General features: G+C 31.7%; 1 protein-coding gene across 1 annotated transcript in view; it reads left to right on the top strand.

Annotated features, from left to right (window-relative positions):
• LOC142317424 (dyslexia-associated protein KIAA0319-like protein) overlaps nucleotides 1–21,788 on the top strand; it is a 153,909-nt gene that overhangs the window by 99,068 nt on the left and 33,053 nt on the right. Inside the window, exons 11-13 of the mRNA XM_075353979.1 lie at nucleotides 6,955–7,066; nucleotides 11,166–11,314; nucleotides 18,161–18,351. Of these exons, the coding sequence (XP_075210094.1) occupies nucleotides 6,955–7,066; nucleotides 11,166–11,314; nucleotides 18,161–18,351 (452 nt within the window). The remainder of the gene's footprint in view (nucleotides 1–6,954; nucleotides 7,067–11,165; nucleotides 11,315–18,160; nucleotides 18,352–21,788) is intronic.

The raw sequence follows: 21,788 nt of genomic DNA, 5'->3' as shown, positions 1-21,788 counted from the left end.
GCTTTTGCTTAGTTCTTGAGGGCAACGTGGTAGCGTTAGGTGTCAGCTGTCTTCTTTGGAAGACAGGACTCATACTATCTCTCGTGATGAATTACCGATGTAGATGTCCCTCGGGGCATCTGCATCGGTGACATCTCCCCGTGGTTGGGCTGTACACTGTGGAATGTGTTACAGTTTGAGGGCGAGAAGATGTCCTCCGTTAAAGCCACTGCTGGCAAGGAACGGAGGGGGTGGTGTAGCGACCTGACACGCTACGAGGTTGGGATCTTCTCCCCTCGGGGGGAATTGAGATGTCGTATGTATGATTGAGTAGTAAACTGAATATCTAATGTATTCTGGTGAGAAACTGCATTTAACTTTTTGTATTTCATATTGTAGCTTCAGTATGAGTTAATTGGTAATTGGCTAAGCTATATATATATTTAGCCTAAGCCTGTAGTTCGGCTTATACATTAAAGCTAATGTATAATGCTTCTAAAGGCTAGGAAATTAAATCATTTACCTCATCTTATTAAATGTTTCAAAACTTATACGTTAGTATAAGCTGGCTAAAGTTTGAAAATTTGTATAAAGCTGTCACATGCACAAAGTAATTTACGCATACGTCTTCTAACAATTCTGCTTTAGTCTTTTGGGTTCATTTATCGTTGGTTTTTGGGTAAAATTTATATACCTCGACTAAGGAAAGGATTACGGGCTGTTGGGTCGTCATTTGTACATGGTGTACCGAGGTGTCTTTGAAAGTATGACCTCTTATACGGCGTCCATTTGGGCGCATATGTTGGAAAGAAATCGAGCACTTATTCAAAATTTAAGGAGTACCCAGCGTAGAGCCTTAATTGTATGCACTGGTGTTTTTAAAACAACCTCCTACAAGGCTACCACTGTATTGAGAAAGGCTCTTCCAATTTATTTAGTGGTGAAAGTTCGGGCGGCTATGTGGAAATTGCAAAGAGGCAGGGAGGCGGAGGTATTTGGGATACAGTTTTGAGCCGGGCCGGTACCAGAGCAGAACGGTGATGTCAATGCAGATTTTGAAAAGTTGCCCATCTCCCGCCTGCAGAGGAGGCTTTACTGCCTCATGATTGAAGCATGGCAGCAAGAATGGCATGCCATGACTAAGGGAAAATTCTTGTATAAGTTTATACAGGGTTTGGGGAGATGGTATGCCTCTCCTTCATTTTTAAGAGCAATAGGAGCCCTAGTGCACTCCAAGCATGTAAATTTAAACCAATATTTGTTTCGGTTCCGCCTGGCAGCTGATGAGCTGTGCGTCTGCGGGGAGGTCCAGTTGAATGAACACATGATGTTCGACTGCCCGGCTCTTGTGGGGGGGGGGGGGGGCAGAACTCAGGCCACCCTGGAACTTAGAGGTCAAGAGGAAAATTGGCCACTCATAAGCGGCGAGTCAATATGGCGAGAGCCGGATTGCCGTGTGTGCTTTTGTTGATGCACCCAAAATATGGCACCAACTCGCTCCTCAAGATTGTAACTGTGTTCACTCAGTGCTTATAGTAAATTAAGGAGGTGTTTAGTAAATTTATGAGTTATTATAATAGACATTTGTAAATCAGAGTTCTACTGTAATATTTGAGATTTATTTAGGAATTGCATTATTGAAAACTTTATTGCTCTCATACATAGGGTGTATTGCATAGGCTGTACTGTTAGCAAGAGATTTCTTCTTATTTAAAAAAAATGCTGTTACAATTCAGGAAATATATATAGGTTGAAGATTGAACTGTTGTCCTGTGTATAATTTTTTAATTTATTACTAACTTATGGGTTTTTTTTCTAAAAGTTAATTAACAAATTAAAATATTTGGTGTCATTCAACAAATTTACACGAGAGTTGAATTAATGGCTATTAAATTAGTTTGGAAGAGTTTAAAAATATGAGAAACCACTGATGTTCCTCTCTGTTCAAAGCGTTATGGGAAATGCTTAAGTTAAACGCATGCATCTTTATGTTGTGGGCTCTAATTTATATTTATTTCTGTTTTGTGTGATATTTGACTACTCTTTTCCTGCTTGTTTGTGTATTTCCATAACTTTTCTAGGTTTTGTATTGTAATATCATTTTAAAAATTTCTTCTATGTGTATATAGATGTATAGTAAATGAGAGGGATTTATGAAATACAATTTATAAGAAAAAAACATCTGTTGTGTGCACATGCAAGATGTATTTGTGTACATGCATTTATTTATTTTTATATAGTTAGTCATCTATTTCATGTTCATTATTTTTTAAATTATGACCATTCATTTTATCCTTATCCGTATGGTATGTGAAGTTGTAAAGATTACAAAATTTTACCGTGTTTTGATTTAACCATTGCATTTATCAATTCTTCTCTCCTCTGCACATAATAGAAACTTTCAAATGTTCTAAATGTTAGTACACGGGAGAACATGTTGAATTATGAATTGATCAACGGCTGGAATAATTTGGTGAGGAGAAGAAGAAGGATACAACATACTTACTATCTTCTGCACTATGTGCAGTTCACAAGCTATTGACCATAGAGAACTGGTTGGCAGTAGATTGTTTGTTTGCCCGACTGGATTCATTAAATATAAATTGGTCATCATAGATATTCAAAAGTGTTGCAAAAAACTTAATGTGTATTGAAATGGATAAATCCCCTTTCAGAATATTATTTTAAGGTGTATAAAACAGTGATCAAAGTGTATTAAATGCTTTTGTTGGGCTGTTATGAAGTTTTCATACTACTGAAAATGTTGAATAAGTAAAACAAGTGGTTCTACAGAGCCTCGTGGTGATTAGTTTAAATGTCATTCGCTATCGTTGAACATATTAGACAGAATACACAGTGTTCACTTCACTATAATCTTTTTCTTTACCACTAAAAAATTCAGAATTGTTCAGAAATTATAAAAAAAATGATTTGCACTAATATTTTGAGTTTTGAAGAAAGTTTATTTAAATGTTAAGTCAAAGTGTTACACATCTTAATATATCAAATGAGTCTAATTTCCATTTAACTCAATATGTTAAAACTTAAATGTACAGTCTTCTGAATAACATTTTGTTGTTACTGCAGAATCACTTCCTTCCAAAAGGTTGAGCTGTTGGTTTGAAGTCATTGTTCTGTATTTTTTTTAAACAACAAAATGGTAACAATTAAAGCTTAGTATGCTGAGTTTTAGTAATGTTCTGATCCCTCTAAAAGGACTAAATGAGTAGAAAAAAGCAGTTAGTGGAAAAAATTAATTTAAAAAATAATTATATTCTGCTGTTAAGATGCAGTTTACTACATTATTTATTTAGTATTTCTGGTCTATTAACTTCTTAGAATTGAAGCATTAATTGGCCGTTAAGATCTCCAGATGTGATATGTGCATGCGTGCGTACATGTTTTAGGTTATTTAAGAAATGTGCTTTATACTCAAGACCATAAATAATGATATGTTGGAACCATTGAGTCATAATTTGAGGAATCAAATGAAAAAAAATTAATGTTAACTAGAGCAGATATCTCTTACATTTTTTTTTTTTAGATGCAAGGTTAACAAAATAATACATTTATCTTGAATATTAAGAATTATTTTTATTAAGAAATTAATATATCAGAAATAGTAAATAAATGATCTAGCAAACTGCATCTGAACAGCAGAAATTAATTTTAAAATTAATTTTTTCCACTAACTGCTGTTATTTCTATATAGTAGTTCATATATGCTATAGTAAAATATAATAGTTTAGTTTTGTGTATGTATTAATTTAATATATGTATGTTTTATTTGTATTTAAAACCTTGTTTGCTTTTCATTTATTTATGTTTTTTGTTGAAAATCTGCTAATTCGAGAATATGAAACAGTCTAGAATAATATTAACCATATTTATCCAGTTTGTTATGTAAAAATATTTGTTAATTTGAAAACGAAGTGAATAGTAAACACAAAAATTGAGTTACAGAGATTTTAGTTTACAGAGATATTAGATGGTTGTACCTAATTTTTTGAAAATCTATTAAAATCTTAATAAGGATTTTAATTTCTTAAATTTACCAGGAAGTCACTGACCCCCAAAAATTATTAGGGGGTACAGTGACTTCCCGGAGTAAGTTTTTTTTATTAAGTTGTAAAAGAAAAATGCGATAATAATAATAATAATGAATTATTTTATTTACTTACCTGAAACATAGTATTAATTGTAATGGTCCAGTGGTTCTGTGTGTTTGCCCTCATTTTGCACGCACAATTCTATACATCACCACGTTCTCTGTGACATGTGATAGAGTATTTCTGGTGTTACATTACGGAAGGCGTCCCTCACAGCATCACACAATTCTTCACTTGTGGTGTAGCGACATGCAGATATGTGTGCCTTAATCATTTTCTATAATGAATTGTCTGGTGTGGTGAGATCGGGACTCTGTGGTAGTCATGGAAAATATGCAGGTGCTCCATCCTGCTGCAACCATACTCATTTCATGAGATCCTTCTCTTGAAGCTGTGGTATTAATCACCCCTCCAACATCTCTAAATAAATTTGTGCATTCATTGGCCCATCAAAAAAATACAGACCAAACAAATGATGAGCTGTCATTCCAGCCCATATGATGACATGAAGTGGATTTCTTTCAGACTCTGTCACGTAATAAGAATTTTCTTTCGCCCAAAATAACACATTTTTGGCACAGGAACTGTGATAGGTTGCAAATTCATCAGTTAAAATCACCTTTCCACAGTGCATTGCAGCAGGGAATTTTTCCAATAATGCTCAGCAAGATCCAGTGCAACATTCCATGTCTGCATCTGGTAGTTCATTAATAAACATTGGACGAAATGGCCTAACTTTCAAGTCCTCTTTCATATGGTCTTGCATTGTTTGATTTGTGCATTTGAGTTGATTTCATCGGGGAATGTTCTGTGAAAATTGCAACAGCAGCAACTGTTTCTAACCGTGTTAACTTTCGTTCACTACATGGCCTATCTTTAATGCCACCTAAATCAAATGCACGTTTTACCCAAGTCATCGCTGTTGCTTTTCATGGTGACGGCTTATTAAAGTGTTGCTCAGAGTGTGTGACATTGCAAAAAAACTATTGCCAACTGACTCCCAAGGAAAAAAATGTTTGTTCTAAACACATATCCTATCTCATATTTTTTGTTAACTTTATGTGTACGGTAACTTCCTGGCCTTACTGTATAAATGTAAATTGTTACATTCTTTTAAAACATATTAATACTTACCACATACTTATTAATACTTAACATATAACATTAACACATAACATATTAATACTTAACACATCCCAGGCAGAAGTCTGAAAAAGAAGTCCAAGATTTTAAATGAAATTTACTTTATTACATTTAAAATTACAAATTTGTGTTTTCTTACATGAAAATGCAGTTTTAAAAAATTTTTTACCTCAATGTAACTCAGTATGAGCATCATTTTCAGCCTTGCTGATGTCAAACTGAAATAAGCCATCTCATTGCACAATTTGACGAGCATCTGTAGAGGAATTGCTTCCGTAGCTGTTTTTATTTGTTTTGGTGTAGTTGGTTAAATGATTGATTTTTTCTTGGTATACGATGTCTTTTATGTAGCCTCATTTTGTGCATTGACTGCAAGAATGCATGTATTGGTACATGTAATTTTACAATTATATTCAAGGTCTATAAATAAAGTATTGAGACTAGCTTTTTTTGGCACCCAAAGTGGCAATACTTTAAAGTTACTAGTAAACATATGGTTATATGAACAGGCTGATTTATATTAGATATTAATATTTTTAGTCTATTGTTGCCATGTGAGACGTAAACAAACTTTTTGCAAAAATGAGTGATACTAATTATGAGCAATGTTGTGCAATAAACTCAGTGAGAATGCTATTGAAACTTTTTCAAAATTGAAAAGGGCGTATAGAGATGATGCTCTGTCATGAGCTCAAGGTTTTAGATGGATTAAAGCATTTTCGTTGGGCAGGAATCAGTTACGTCCCAAAAAAGCAAAAATGAGCAAATCAAATCCCACACTACTTTGTTTCTTTGATAGTAATGGCATTGTCCATAACGAGTTTTTGCCTACAGGACAGACTCTAAATCAATATGTTTATCAAGAAATTCTTGATAGACTGCAGAAAAGAGTTGCCCGCATGACACCAGTCATCAAAGACAACTGGATGCTGCATCATGACAATATATACCTTGTCACGCTGCACTCTCAATTAATGAGTTTTTGGCAAAGAAAAATTTTCCTGTAGTTTCTCAACCACCTTATTCACCTGACTTAAGTCCCTGCGACTTTTTCCTGTTCCCAAATTTAAAAAAAATACCTCAAATGAACACCATTTTGGAACAGTAGGAAAAAAAATGTAACCGACCATTTGAAGGTTATTCCGGTTTCTGAGTTCCAACACTGCTATGAAGAATGGGAAACTGTTTGAAGCATTCTGTGGCTTCCAAGGGAATTATTTCAAAGGTGATAAAAGTCCATGTAACATTGGATTGTAAATAAAAAGTTTTTCAGGTCATTACTTTATTTACAGACCTTGTATGTATATATCTATATATATATATATATATATCATTGTAAAATTAAAAGAAAAAACAAAAAAAAAAACATTATGTTTTGAAATTTGATAGTTCATTTTGACTGACTGAATTAATTAATAATGAATTGCAGGATTCTGTTTTTTAAAAAAAATGCATTTCAATGGTTTTATTATTTACTGTAGTCATTTTACAATTGATTATAATATGAGTATTAGAGTTTTAATTTTAACCATGAAATTGTGTGAAAAGTTAATTTTTTAGTTTAATATAAAAATTAATTTGTAATTTCATTACTAATTCATTTGAAACTAATGAGAATTTATCTTTAAAGTATTTTATGAACATATGTATATATACATACATCAGTTTTATTAATTTATAATAATTTGTTTTATAATTATTTTAATTAGTATTGTTATTTTAGCAAATGCGGGCCCTAATCAAACTATTGCTTTACCTCAGACTTCAGTTTTTCTAAATGGATCTCAAAGTTCCGATGATATACAGATAGTATCCTGGAATTGGGAACAAATTAGGTACGTATAACTTTCTATATAACTAGTACTTGGTTAAAAATAGTTGTAAGTGAAAATGCTGTATGGTTTTGTGTTTTATATATTTAAACCTTTATCATTGCCCGGCTTTCTCTCTATTTATTTTATTTTTATTAAATATTCTTTGTGTTGTTTTGTAACGAATGATTATTTTAATGTACAATTAAAGTAAAATCTACAAGGTTCTGTGTGGATGTTTTTTAAGAAGCGTCATGTGCAATATATGGGATATTTTTAATGTAGTACTTACTTAAGTCATAACTCACAAATGTAAAGAGGTATGATATAAAATTTCATTTTATTTGCTATAAAAACTTTACATTTACTTTTCCATATGGTTACCATTTATAGCTACACATATCTCTCAATGGTAAACCAGTTTTTCCTGAAGGAAATACAGTCATCACTGCATCCTTCAGTTTACGATTCATGGTGAAATGAATATCCTCTTTAATTATGGAAAAAAAAATAGCAGGGCCCCAGATCTGGTGAGTACAAAGAGTGTGGAATAGTGTGTGTGGCCGAGCATTATCATATTGCATAATTATTAGTTGTATGGATTTTCAAATACATCTCACATTTCCTAACATGTATTAATATGTCTTTATCACACAGAATTTAGTCAACCTGGGTTCCAGGTAGTTATATATAATGTTTGAATTCCAGAGAACTATCAAAATAATTTTTTTGTAGAGGGTTGTGTTTTGAACTTTTTTGATTGTGGTGAACCATAGTGGCTTACTATGGTATTCCATCCTCTGCTGAGTCAAGTAATGCGTCCCAGTTTCAGCTCCCATCACAGTATCGAAAAAGAAGTACAATCTCCGTAACATGTTTTAGAAGCTGTTCACAACATTTCTTTCGTTTTGATTTGTTCTTTTCTGCAAGTTTGCATGACATCTATTGTAAACAGATTGTAGAATAGCCTGGTTGTGCAATAATTTATTGTATTTATTCGTTCATTATATCTATCTGGGTGGCGATCTATTGTGTGATACAACTATCATTTTCAATTGATTCTTCCATTTCCTTTTTGTGCTTCTTGTCAATCTCAGAAACTGGTTGACTACTGAGAGGTTCATCCTCAATGTTCATTTTATCATCGACTTCTGATATACAACATTTTATTGTCCACCTACTCACAACATTTCGATCAATAGTTTCATCACCATAAATGGCTATTAAGTGACAATGAATGTTACTAGGATTCACTTTTTCCATCGTAAAAAAAATCATTCATTGAACGTTGTTTTAGACACGTTTAGATAGCAGGTGTTCTTTACTCCATAATAATGATGATTGAAAGATAATGTTCATGGGTTATAAATTTTGGAAAGTTAGTAATATGGGAATGAAAGTACAAGATGGCAGCAGTTGTCACCTTCGTGGGACATTTTGTTCTCCCATTACATTTCAGCTTGATTACATTTCAGCCACCCCTCACATATGTCAGTCCTGCTTTCCTATTTTTTGCAAATTGGTGCTTATAATTACTGGTACTATTATCTGGATATACGAGGCATATTCATAAAGTAAGGGTAATTGGCTTATATTTAAATGTTAGCGGGTCTGAGTACAGTTTCACACACGCAGGGCCATCTATCGGCTATTTACAAAGCCACTGCAGTTGTACTTTTGATTCAGTAGTCGTTTACCTGCTGGTGAATATAGATTACAATGTCCATGACAAATCGTTTCTCCTGCCAGTTGTGAACTGCGCGCTGTGATTCATTTTTGTGTGCAAAAGGATCATCAGCTGCTGAAATTCATCAGGAGTTATGCCTAGTGTATGGTTCTACAGTAATGAGTGAAGGAAAGGTTAGACAGTGGTGTTGAGATTTTAAAAATGGCCACACAAATGTGCATGATGAAGAGCGGAGTGACAAGCCCAGTATTCCGACGAACAAAATCATTGATCAAGTGAACCGAAAACTGCGATGTGATTGTTGATTGATGATTAGTGCCGTGGCTGATGAATCTCCAGATGTTGGATGCACTTTTATCATCTACATGATTGTCATAGAAAAGCTAGGATATTACAAATTGTGTCCAAGGTGGGTACCGAAAATGCTCACCGACTGACACAAAGAGCAAAGAATGAATATCGTACGTGAATATCCTACACCAACACAGAATCGAAACAACAGTTAATGCAATAGCACCATTCAGGTTCCCCAAAACCGAAAAAGTTTAAGCAGTCTCCATACTTGAGTCGTAAAATGTTTTTTGGGATGAAAAACCATTTTGGTTGATTTCATGGAACATGGATCAACAGTTCCAACTGATGTGTACAGCAAAGTGCACACCAAACTGAGACTTGCGATCCAAAATCAATGACTGTCGTCCAGCATAATCCTTCTTCATGACAATGAACATTTACACACCGCTGTCTTAACCAAGAAGAAGATTCAAGATTTTCTTTGGGAACTTTTTGACACCCTCTATATAGTCCCGACCTTGCACCTAGCGACTACTTCCACTTCTTGCATTTGAAAAAGTGGCTTGGTGCACAATGGTTTTAAAACGACGAGGAACGCAAGACTGCTGTTGCCGACTGGTTCAATTCCCAGGCGGCAAACTTCTATGCTGAGGGGTTAAAGAAACTGGTTCACTGTTACGAAAATGCTTAGAACTGAATGGTGATTTTGTGGAAAAGTGAAGTAGATATGTAGTAAACTAAAACTTAAAGTAAAAAGCTTTTCTTATGAGTTAATTTTTTTTAATGGCCCTTTACTTTATGAATATGCTTCATATTTAAGGCTAATAGACATAGTTGCTTTGATAAATATATATATTTTTTTATCTTTAACAAAAAGATTTAAATTACTCAATTTTGTTGTTTTTCCAATTTCATGGTGAAATTTCAGGTTTTGGGTAGAGATTTATTCCACTTGTAATCCTTGATGCTTTTTTTATCAAACTTTTATTTTTATCTTTTTAATAAGGCTGAAATATGATGAGAGCAAAATATAATGAATTTAAATGAGGGCTTTTGAAATATTTTGTTTATTTTTGAAGAAGTAATTGAAAAGTTGTAAAACATTCTGTATTAATAAATATGTTAGATAGAGCAATGTTTTCATCATGTTATTGCCTTACTCCCTGTGGATCTTTATAGTGATGGATTGAAATTATTTAGGTAACTACATTGGAAAAGAAGATCACAAATCTGTGACATGAGCCTATTGTACAGTAAATTTGAAATGATATATACGTTCTTCCTCATCTGTCACTCATTTAGTAATATTCATTCATCAGTTCTGCATTAAGGATCAGATGTAGGTTCTGTTAAATTTTCATTAATAATGAACGTTTCAGTGAAAGGACTCTACCTTGATTTTCTATTACGTCTCATAAATATGAAATGTATTAAATCATAGCCTTACATACTGTAGAACTACAACTGTACATTGTTATATGTTACACCGGTTCATTTCTTAAAAATTGGATATTATGTTTACTAAGAAAACTAAGTGAATCTTATTGTTATGATCTGGTAATGACATAATCCATTCTAATTTTTATAGATCATTACTCACCTAAGCTATAAATAATACGTTAAGAATACCTGTTATCATATACCAAAGTTATTCATTTCTCATCATATCATATTTTGAAACTGAAAATCATAACGTGTTGGATTCTATACACATTATGATGGAATTATACAAAGAGAATGAATTAGATAATGTCTGAATGCAACGTAATTTATATTGTACACATTAAAAAGAACACATCATTTGCATATAGTGATATATTTTTTTGCTTATCACGCATTCCAGCAAGTAATAAACTAGGGATCATTGGATGGAAAAATAGTTAAAATAAACTACTACATTAGTTTCTAGCTGTGTTTTATTATTTGTGAAAGTTTTGCATGTGTGAACTTTTCGTAAAAGTTTCAATTTTAATTCATCATGAAAAATTACAAATGTTGTTAGACAATTATCACAAAATTAGAATGAAAATATCTATAAATGTTTTGTGCTAGAACGATTATGAAAATTAATAATTAAATTTGTAAAAAAAAAAAAAGAGATATTTCTGAAAAATTGTTTTCATTAATCAATTATTGTTTCAGTGGACCACGCAAGGTGGTATTTTCTTCTAAAAATGAATCTACCACTAATGTAACTGGTTTAACTAAAGGAAAATATATAATACAACTGACCGTTGTTGATGGAAATGGAAATAAAGCTACTGATAAAGTAGAAGTCATTGTTACACAGAGTAAGTTTTACCTAAATTATTAGCCTGTTTTCAATCTTTAATGTAATGTGTGTATTAAGTTAATATGTATGAACATTATGCAATATGCATTAACAACAAAATATTATTATGCAACTGCAAACAAAATTATGTATGTAGAAAAAATATATATACATTTGAATTTTATTTTATTGAATTTTTTAAACATTTAAAAAACAGCTGTAATGATGTAATTGTAGCTGTTATCTGTTATACAGTTGTTATCTGTTATACAGTTGTTATATTAATAACACATATTACATGCTACAAAAAATTTCCTGAAATTTGTTTTATATGCATGAGTAATTTCTAGTACAGTCAGCAGCATAATACATCCTTCTAGTAAAATGTTATTACAAGCAATTGATAATGCTTGACTCGGAACCAACATGTAACTGCTTTAAGCATTTTACAAATGGCTGAACATCTGTTATTGATGAAAAACATTTAGGATGATCATCTATTAGCATTATACCTGAAAATCTTATTCCTCTTTGGAATGCAATCATGGATGTTTGTAGGCAGACCTATAAATTGTAAATTATTGTACAGTGCATGTTAGTGGATGTCACAAGAAATGCATGTGGGAGGATTGCTGCAAAGTATGTTCCGTGAACCAAAACAGCATTGTATAAATGTCTACGATGCTTTGAAAGATCTCTTTCTAATTGACCCAAATTTCCTTTTTAAGGTTGTCATAGTGATGAAAAATTGGTTATGGATATGACCCTAAAACTAACCAACAATCACCCAGTAGAAGAGCCCATCTTCACCTCTGTTAAAAAACCTAGATAATAAAAAAAAGCCAAGAGAAATATCAGAAGCCCTTATTGATATGTTTATTTGATATTAATTTGGTTATTCACAAGTCGGTAGTTGTTCCTGATCAGAAAATTAATAAAGATTTCTAAGATTTTCTGAAGAAGGTAAGGAAGGGTAAAAAAAAGGAAATGTCCAGAGAAGTGGTGCAGGAATGACCTGGTACAGAATGTATGTGGCCACATACCACTTTTATTTTACAGCAGTTGGTATTACAATGGAAAACAATATGGTGACTGAACAAATCAACTCTGTTGATTGTTTTTCATTCACCTTATTTACCTGACTTTGCTCTGTAAAAAACTTTTTTCTCTTTCTCAAGTTGAAAATTAAGTTAAAGGGGTGAAGATTTAACACAATAAAAGAGGAATCGCAGATGGTTCTGAACATTCTCAACAAAATAGAGTTTCAGGATGCATTCTATTTGTCTTCTGCCTAATGGCATAACTACTGGAATTTAGATATAAGCTTCCAAGAGAACTGTTTTGTAGGTAACTGTGGTGAATAAGATCCAGTTATGATGTAGTTTTTATTATATTTAAAGAGCTTAGTATATATATTAATTGGTGATGTAATTATCTCATAAACAGAACATAATTTTGAAAAGAAAACATTATTATGTTATTATAATCTTTATAATAAACTTTTAAATGTAACTAATTTTAATAATCTTAAAAACTTCTAAAAAAAAAATCATGTTATGAAATCTAAAATTAAAAAATGTACCACTTTAAAAAAATTTCATTAAGATTTCGTTTTTTTTTTTATTGAACTCAATGACAGTTACTTTATTTTACCCATTATATAAAGATATGCAATTTTTTTTCTAAATAAACCTTTTATTTCATTTATTATTAGGTATATAAAGCTAGAAATATTTTCATATCAATGAAAAAATCAATAATCATTCCGGAATAAAATGGTTTTTTATGCACCTTTGGCAAAAAGCATGAAAAATATGTCATTTTAAGAATATAATAAGATGACATATGAACAATTTATATTACAGTTTATAAAAATGAAAGTAATAGAATTAAAAATAAACTATTTTAATTTTTTTTTTATAAAAAACTTTTATTTTTGTTTGCTGCGAATGATATTCTTGAAAAGATTTTGAATGTAGGTGCACTTTCTAGTTTATATATCAAAGGATTGTGTGGTTTTTGCACAGCTTACCTCTTCATCTAGGTTTTTTCACATGCTGTGAAATAACGTGTGCCCTATTTGATCGAACAAACATCTTCTGGCAAACTGTTTTTTGACAGATAACCCTTGGTTTCCATTGGTGGTGAAGGGAAATTATCTTTACTTTTTTCTTCTTTCTCAACAATGCTTCTTTGTATTTTTATTTCTTCACTTTTTTATTAATGGCAATACAAGAGAAGATCTAAAATCAGTTTGAGTGATTTTACTGTTGTTTGAAAATCTGTATATTTTTCATGAATTTACTGTAATAGGTTCATTTATAAACCATTTATAGGATGCCATTTATAAACAATGGCATCCACCATTTTTCATTGTGCTCAAATTCTATAATTTCCAATTCCATTGTCATAGTAATTAACGCCACCCATAGGTTTAGTTTTTTCTGCTGTCAGTAATAGCTGAGGAATCATGATTTGGGAGAAACAATACTGAGATCTGAATTTAAGAGAGCATAAAAGATTTAAATGGCAGAAAGGCCAATTAAATCTTTTAATAAGGCCATCCGACAAGGATGTTCCCTATCTCCGTTACTTTTTAATCTTTACATGGAACTAGCAGTTGATGATGTTAAAGAACAATTTAGATTCGGAGTAACAGTACAAGGTGAAAAGATAAAGATGCTACGATTTGCTGATGATATAGTAATTCTAGCCGAGAGTAAAAAGGATTTAGAAGAAACAATGTACGGCATAGATGAAGTCCTACCCAAGAACTATCGCATGAAAATAAACAAGAACAAAACAAAAATAATGAAATGTAGTAGAATTAACAAAGATGGACCACTGAATGTGAAAATAGGAGGAGAAAAGATTATGGAGGTAGAAGAATTTTGTTATTTGGGAAGTAGAATTACTAAAGATGGATGAAGCAGGAGCGATATAAAATGCTGAATAGCACAAGCGAAACGAGCCTTCAGTCAGAAATATAATTTGTTTACATCAAAAATTAATTTAAATGCCAGGAAAAGATTTTTGAAAGTATTAGTTTGGAGTGTCGCTTTATATGGAAGTGAAACTTGGACGATTGGAGTATCTGAGAAGAAAAGATTAGAAGCTTTTGAAATGCGGTGCTATAGGAGAATGTTAAAAATCAGATGGGTGGATAAAGTGACAAATAAAGAGGTATTGCGGCAAATAGATAAAAGAAGAGACAGACTTATAGGTCACATACTAAGGCATCTTGGAATAGTTGCTTTAATATTGGAAAGACAGGTAGAAGGGAAAAATTGTGTAGGCAGGCCACGTTTGGAATATGTAAAACAAATTGTTAGGGATGTAGGATGTAGAGGATATACTGAAATGAAACGACTAGCACTAGATAGGGAATCTTGGAGACCTGCATCAAACCAGTCAAATGACTGAAGACAAAAAAAAAGAAGTGTACACAACACTTAAGAAAATAATGTCAAAGTGTATAAAGTGTAAAACATTTTATAGAAAATTAAAAGATAAAATGCTTACGGAAAGGTTCGTTTATACACCGCTGACAGTTAATCAGTTAACCCACCGGGTTGGTCTAGTGGTGAACGCATCTTCCCAAATCAGCTGATTTGGAAGTCGAGAGTTCCAGCGTTGAAGTCCTAGTAGTCAGTTATTTTTACACGGATTTGAATACTAGATCGTGGATACTGTTGTTCAGGTTTCAGTTAACCACACATCTCAGGAATGGTCGAACTGAGACTGTACAAGACTACACTTCATTTACATTCATACATATCATCCTCTGAAGTATTATGTGAATGGTAATTACTGGAGATGGTTAACTCATGACAGTTATACTTTAAAAAATGTATATGTTTATATAAATTTAAAAAATGAGTAATTTTTTCAATTTTTTTTGTCTATAATTTATTAAGTTCTGAAAAAAGTAATTGTAACGAAATAATCTCCTTAAAATATTTGTTACATCTTTCTTTTTTTATTGGTGCATTAGTTTTGTAGTTTTACCTGTGAAAAAATAGCTTTTAAAACCACTGTCACTTGTGGAAGAATTTAATTACTATTGTGAAAAGTAAACAAAAAAATATATATATATATATATATGAAGCAAATTTTGTACGTTTTTAGAAAGGTTGTCGTATTTTTTTCAAAAATTAATTTTTGAAATACTTAATGAATGGTTTTAGTTTCATAACTAATACAGACAATTTAAAAATATGTTTAAAAATTGTTTAATATGAATAGTACCTCAGTTTGGAAGTAATAAAAAATGAATCTTAGAAAAATTTGGAATTGTATAAATAATAATTGAGGACAAAATAGATCAGCATAATACTTGTTAAACATTTGTCATGTGATGTTTCACATTTTGGAATGTTTATTTTTCAGGCTTTGTTTTAGTGTCATTATTTGATATCTCATTACAGAATTTAAATAAGATTCATCGGAAAAACTAACAAGAATAGCGCTCCTCTATTTTACTTATAATAAAAGATACGTTTCAAAAATGTTTCTAATAAAGTGTGATCAACTACAATGTATCATATCACATATTTAAAGTAGCTTTAACCACTTTAATAGCTATCTGCTGGTTATGTCATTAGTAGTTTCTTGTAGGCATTGGGAATGATTAATGATAGCTGTTTATTAATAAATAATAAACAATTCTGCCAATTGTGAAATCCTAAGAACTGATGATTTAGATTTTCAACGATTTGATTTTTCAATCAAAAGGCTATGAAGCACCTGAAATTTATCATGAATAGTGTGAAATTCATGGGTCTACAGGAATAAGTGAAGGAATGTAAGGCAGAGGGTTGCCAGTTCGAAATGCCTAGAACGGTGTCAACCTATCTTACACATCTTAGGATCTTAGAATGTTGGCTGATATGCCCAAAAATTAAAGGATTGCATCTGCTTTTGAATTTTTGGACCACTGTGTGTGTGGGTTGCATGCATGCGCGCATGTGTGTGAGAGAGAGGGCGGTAGTGAGTGTGAGGAAATGAGGGTGGGAGCGAGTGGGTGGGAGGGAGGGATAAATGTTTCCATATCGCAACTGTTGATGAAACGTGAATTACATACTTAAATTATTAAACAACAATTTTAGCAGTGGTGTAATTCAAGCTCACCAAAGCCAAAAACTGTCATCATCATGTTAAAAAAAAAAGCTATCATGAAAGTTCATGAATACATAATAATGGGAACTTTTTGATCACTCTTATATATAGCCTGGATCTCGCACCTGGTAATTTACCATCCTTTTCCTCACCTAAGATAGAGACTTGATCATCAGTGTTTCAAGGACAGTAGATGGTTTGAAAACAGCAGTGTTCAACTGGGAAAAATCTCTGGCGGTAGTTTTTATGAATGCAGTATCAAAAAGCTTATTCCTAGATAACAGAAATGTTTTGAAAACAGTGGTAACTATTTTTTTTTTTTTTTTTTTGTCTTCAGTCATTTGACTGGTTTGATGCAGCTCTCCAAGATTCCCTATCTAGTGCTAGTCGTATCATTTCAGTATATCCTCTACATCCTACATCCCTAACAATTTGTTTTACATATTCCAAACGTGGCCTGCCTACACAATTTTTCCCTTCTACCTGTCCTTCCAATATTAAAGCGACTATTCCAGGATGCCTTAGTATGTGGCCTATAAGTCTGTCTCTTAACTATACTTTTCCAAATGCTTCTTTATTCATCGATTTGCTGCAACACCTCTTCATTTGTCACTTTATCATTTAAATCATTTGTCACCTGTCTGATTTTTAACATTTTCTTATAGCATCACATTTCAAAAGTTTCTAATTTTTCTTCTCAGTTACTTCGATCGTCCAAGTTTCACTTCCATGTAAAGCTACGCTTCAAACATAAATCTTCAAAAATCTTTTCCTGACGTTTAAATTGATTTTTGATGTAAACAAATTATATTTCTGACTGAAGGCTCATTTTGTCTGCTATTCAGCATTTTATATCGCTCCTGCTTCATCCATCTTTAGTAATTCTACTTCCCAAATAACAAAATTTTTCTACCTCCATAATCTTTTCTCTTCGTATTTTTATATGCAGTGGTCCATCTATGTTATTTCTACTACATTTCATTACTTTTGTTACATCCTAACATCCTTGTCAGACTCCCTTTCTTATTACGGCTTCTTTCTTATGTTCTTCAATTGTTACTGTTGCTGTTTGGTTCCTGTACATGTTAGCAATTGTTCTTCTGTCTCTGTATTTGAACCCTAATTTTTTTAAAATGCTGAACATTTTATTCAAGTCTACTTTATCGAATGCCTTTTCTAGGTCTATAAACGCCAAGTATGTTGGTTTGTTTTTCTTTAATTTTCCTTCTACTATTAATCTGAGGCCTAAAATTGCTTCCCTTGTCCCTATACTTTTCCTGAAACCAAATTGATCTTCTCCTAACACTTCCTCCACTCTCCTCTCAATTCTTCTGTATAGAATTCTAGTTAAAATTGTTGATGCATGACTAGTTAAACTAATTGTTCTGTATTCTTCACTTTTATCTGCCCCTGCTTTCTTTGGTATCATTACTATAACACTTTTTTTGAAGTCTGACGGAAATTCCCCTTTTTCATAAATATTACACACCTATTTAGGTAACTATTTAGAAAAAGAAAATGAATATCTAAAAATATGTAACATGTAATAAATAATTTATTCTGTTATTTATTTATTTTTATTTATTAATGATCTACTACCTCTTAATTTTAAAACACACCTTGTACTATAATATACTGTAATATAGGACTGTCACTTTTCTGAATTTCAAATTCTTGTATCTTTGATGGATATATCTTATTTATATTAATATTATTATAAACAGAATTTATTTTATTTTGTTAACAGACAGTAATGCACCACCAAAAGCAAATGCTGGTGGTGACCAGACTGTGGTTCTTCCTGTTGGAGTTTTAGTCCTAAATGGTTCACAATCTAAGGATGATTTGGGTATTGCTAAGTGGCAGTGGACACGTGAACCTACGAGTTTAGCATTAGGAACTGTTATCGCAGGAACTGATACTACTCCAACATTAATGGTAAGTCTTGATGAATCATCTATTAATTAAATCGCTCACTAAATTCATGTATTTGTAACTATAAATAAATATAGGTCTAGTAGAAATAGTTTCCACTTTTGATAAAAGAAAAAACTAGACGTAGAATAAATGAAAAAAATTGTGTTTAATCATCTAAAAGAACAATGTTTACCCTTTTTTTTAAGATTCATTTAATTTGTTTTAGAAATTATATGTTCATATTCTGACCTCTTATCTATACATGTTTGTAGGCTCACCCTGAAATTCTGCATTACTCTCCACACAGTGGATATCACATGGTTTGGATATCAGTGGATTTCTTGTTTGATTACAGCTTTTAGATCATAGATTTTCCTCAGCTTATGTTGTATCAGATACCCGGAAAGAAAAATATCAAATACTGTAAGTCAGGTTAACATGCAACCCTTGGGCAGTGTTCCCTCTATTTTTGTGACCTGTGTGGATTTTTTTTCTGTCTGCAGGTTTTTCAAAAATAAAAAATCTTTGTGCAGCAATTAAAAAACTTTTTCGCATTTTTTTTTGTTTGTCTTCAGTCATTTGATTGGTTTGATGCAGCTCTACAAGATTCCCTATCTAGTGCTAGTCGTTTCATTTCAGTATACCCTCTACATCCTACATCCCTAACAATTTGTTTTACATATTCCAAACGTGGCCTGCCTACACAATTTTTTCCTTCTACCTGTCCTTCCAATATTAAAGCGACTATTCTAGGATGCCTTAGTATGTGGCCTATAAGTCTGTCTCTTCTTTTAGCTATATTTTTCCAAATGCTTCTTTCTTCATCTATATGCCGCAATACCTCTTCATTTGTCACTTTATCCACCCATCTGATTTTTAACATTCTCCTATAGCACCACATTTCAAAAGCTTCTAATCTTTTCTCAGATACTCCTCCGATTGTCCATGTTTTGTTTCCATATAAAGCGACACTCCAAACATATACTTTCAAAAATCTTTTCCTGACATTTAAATTAATTTTTGTTGTGAATAAATTATATTTCTTACTGAAGGCTCGTTTCGCTTGTGCTATTCAGCATTTTATATCGCTCCTGCTTCGTCCATGTTTAGTAATTCTACCTCCCAAATAACAAAATTCTTCTACCTCCATAATCTTTTCTCCTCCTATTTTCACATTCAGTGGTCCATCTTTGTTATTTCTACTACATTTCATTACTTTTGTTTTCTTTTTGTTTATTTTCATGCGATAGTTCTTGCGTAGAACTTCATCTATGCCATTCATTGTTTCTTCTAAATCCTTTTTATTCTCGGCTAGAATTACTGTATCATCAGCAAATCGTAGCATCTTTATCTTTTCACCTTATACTGTTACTCCGAATCTAAATTGTTCTTTAACATCATTAACTGCTAGATCCATGTAAAGATTAAAAAGTAACGGAGATAGGGAACATCCTTGTCAGACTCCCTTTCTTATTACGGCTTCTTTCTTATGTTCTTCAATTATTACTGTTGCTGTTTGGTTCCTGTACATGTTAGCAATTGTTCTTCTATCTCTGTATTTGAACCCTAACTTTTTTAAAATGCTGAACATTTTATTTCAGTCTACGTTATCGAATGCCTTTTCTAGGTCTATAAATGTCAAGTATGTTGGTTTGATTTTCTTTAATCTTCCTTCTACTATTAATCTGAGGCCTAAAATTGCTTCCCTTGTCAGCATATGACATAAAAAACTGATAACACAAGAGTAGTCTAATATTACAGCATAACAGTACTGTAATACTGTAATTAACCACTTAACACACAGCCTTGTGGTGTTCACAGGTAAATAGGTATAATTTAAAATTAAAATTACAATCTCATTCAAAATTTACTTGAAGTAAGCGGTTAAGACATTTAATTGAAAAAAAAGATAGAAAAATTTTAGTGACTTTCCTTGTAAAAAAATATAATCTGATTCTAACTTTTTTCGACTGCAGGTAATTAACTCATCGTTGTTAATTGTTAATATTATTATAAAATTTAAAAAATAACAATAACATAAATAATTACACGATTAAAAATATTTAATATAAATTTTAAACACTTATTGAAGGCTGTTAATTTTACACCATTTCTCTCTTGTCATTTGTTTTTAACCATTCTGAATAAACTTGATCTAAATTAATATTATTTTCATCATTTATGTAAGATTTTACTGCCATCAATATATCTAAATGAAATTCTTTTGATTTCAATTTTTTTTAAATTTAATTCATTTAACTAAAGCCTCACTTGCAATCTGTATTACTGGCAGAAAGGTACTCCTAACGCCTAATCATTTGTTAAATTGTTCATTATGCAAAGAAAACTGTATAAAGTTTGCAAAGTCTTTTATTTGTTTCAATTTAATTTTTTCGCACATAGTATATTTAGTCATTATATTGTTCTGATACAGATTTATCTCCAACAAAAATTTTATATTTCAAGCATAGTTTCTCAATGCCTGATAATCCATAATCAAAATTGTATGACGATAGAGCTGTTACATCAAATTACATCCAATCTTCTACCTCGTCTTTTGGAAATCTTTCTTTTAAATTTTCGCATAGTAAATTAATAAATTTTAACATATCACTTGTATTTACTACAATATTCTGGTTAGTAGCTTTTTGGAGAAGCGTGCTCATTTTACTGCTCTAGGCAATGTTACCAATTAGATATGTTCTTTTATGTTACTTATTTTTGCACGTGCAAATTGAAAAGCATGGAACGACGTTAGCTCTCAAAGCTGAAAAATTTGACATAATGTACAAAGTTCTAAAACTGTATTTAAAATTTCTAAATTAATTTGAAATTCAGTAATTTCTTTAAACAAAATTTTGAAATTACATCATCTTTATCTTTATCATTCTTTACCTTCATAATTATTGCCTTTACAGCAAAATCTCTCAATAACCATTTCACACTATTGATGGTTGTGAAAGCTATAGCTTCATTTTCAGAAGCATCAATAATAACTTTAAATTTACTTCTCTTTGTTGTAGACCTTGAGGATAGAGTATAAATAGTTCTTACCAAATTTCAATATCTTTTGTCACTTTAGATTCTTTACAAGCATCAGATGCACAAATCTTCACGATGTGGAACATAATGTTGTTGAACCAAATGTGGTAAGCTTTGTTTTAATTTAGCTGCTACACCGTTTCTTTTTCTCATCACAAAAGAGTCAACATAATGAGCTTTTGCAAATCAATCTGGTTGTCTATATAAAATTGCAGAAACAATTGAAGAGAAATTGCAGGTGTTTAATTGGTTATTACACCAAAAATAATTTTATATTGATTAGATTTTCTAAATTTGAAATATAGAATTAAACATTTTGTTAGATTTTGTAGTTAGATCTACATGTCGATTAAGCTTTTTTTTTCTCCTGTTAGAGGAGAAAGAAACTCTGCCAGCCACCTTCTGCTTGCATAGTT

The sequence above is a fragment of the Lycorma delicatula genome, chromosome 1 (assembly GCF_047948215.1).
Source record: "Lycorma delicatula isolate Av1 chromosome 1, ASM4794821v1, whole genome shotgun sequence".
Lineage (NCBI taxonomy): Eukaryota > Metazoa > Arthropoda > Insecta > Hemiptera > Fulgoridae > Lycorma > Lycorma delicatula.
The sequence above is the reverse complement of the archived record's forward strand: the minus strand, read 5'-3'. Positions and strand labels throughout refer to the sequence as shown.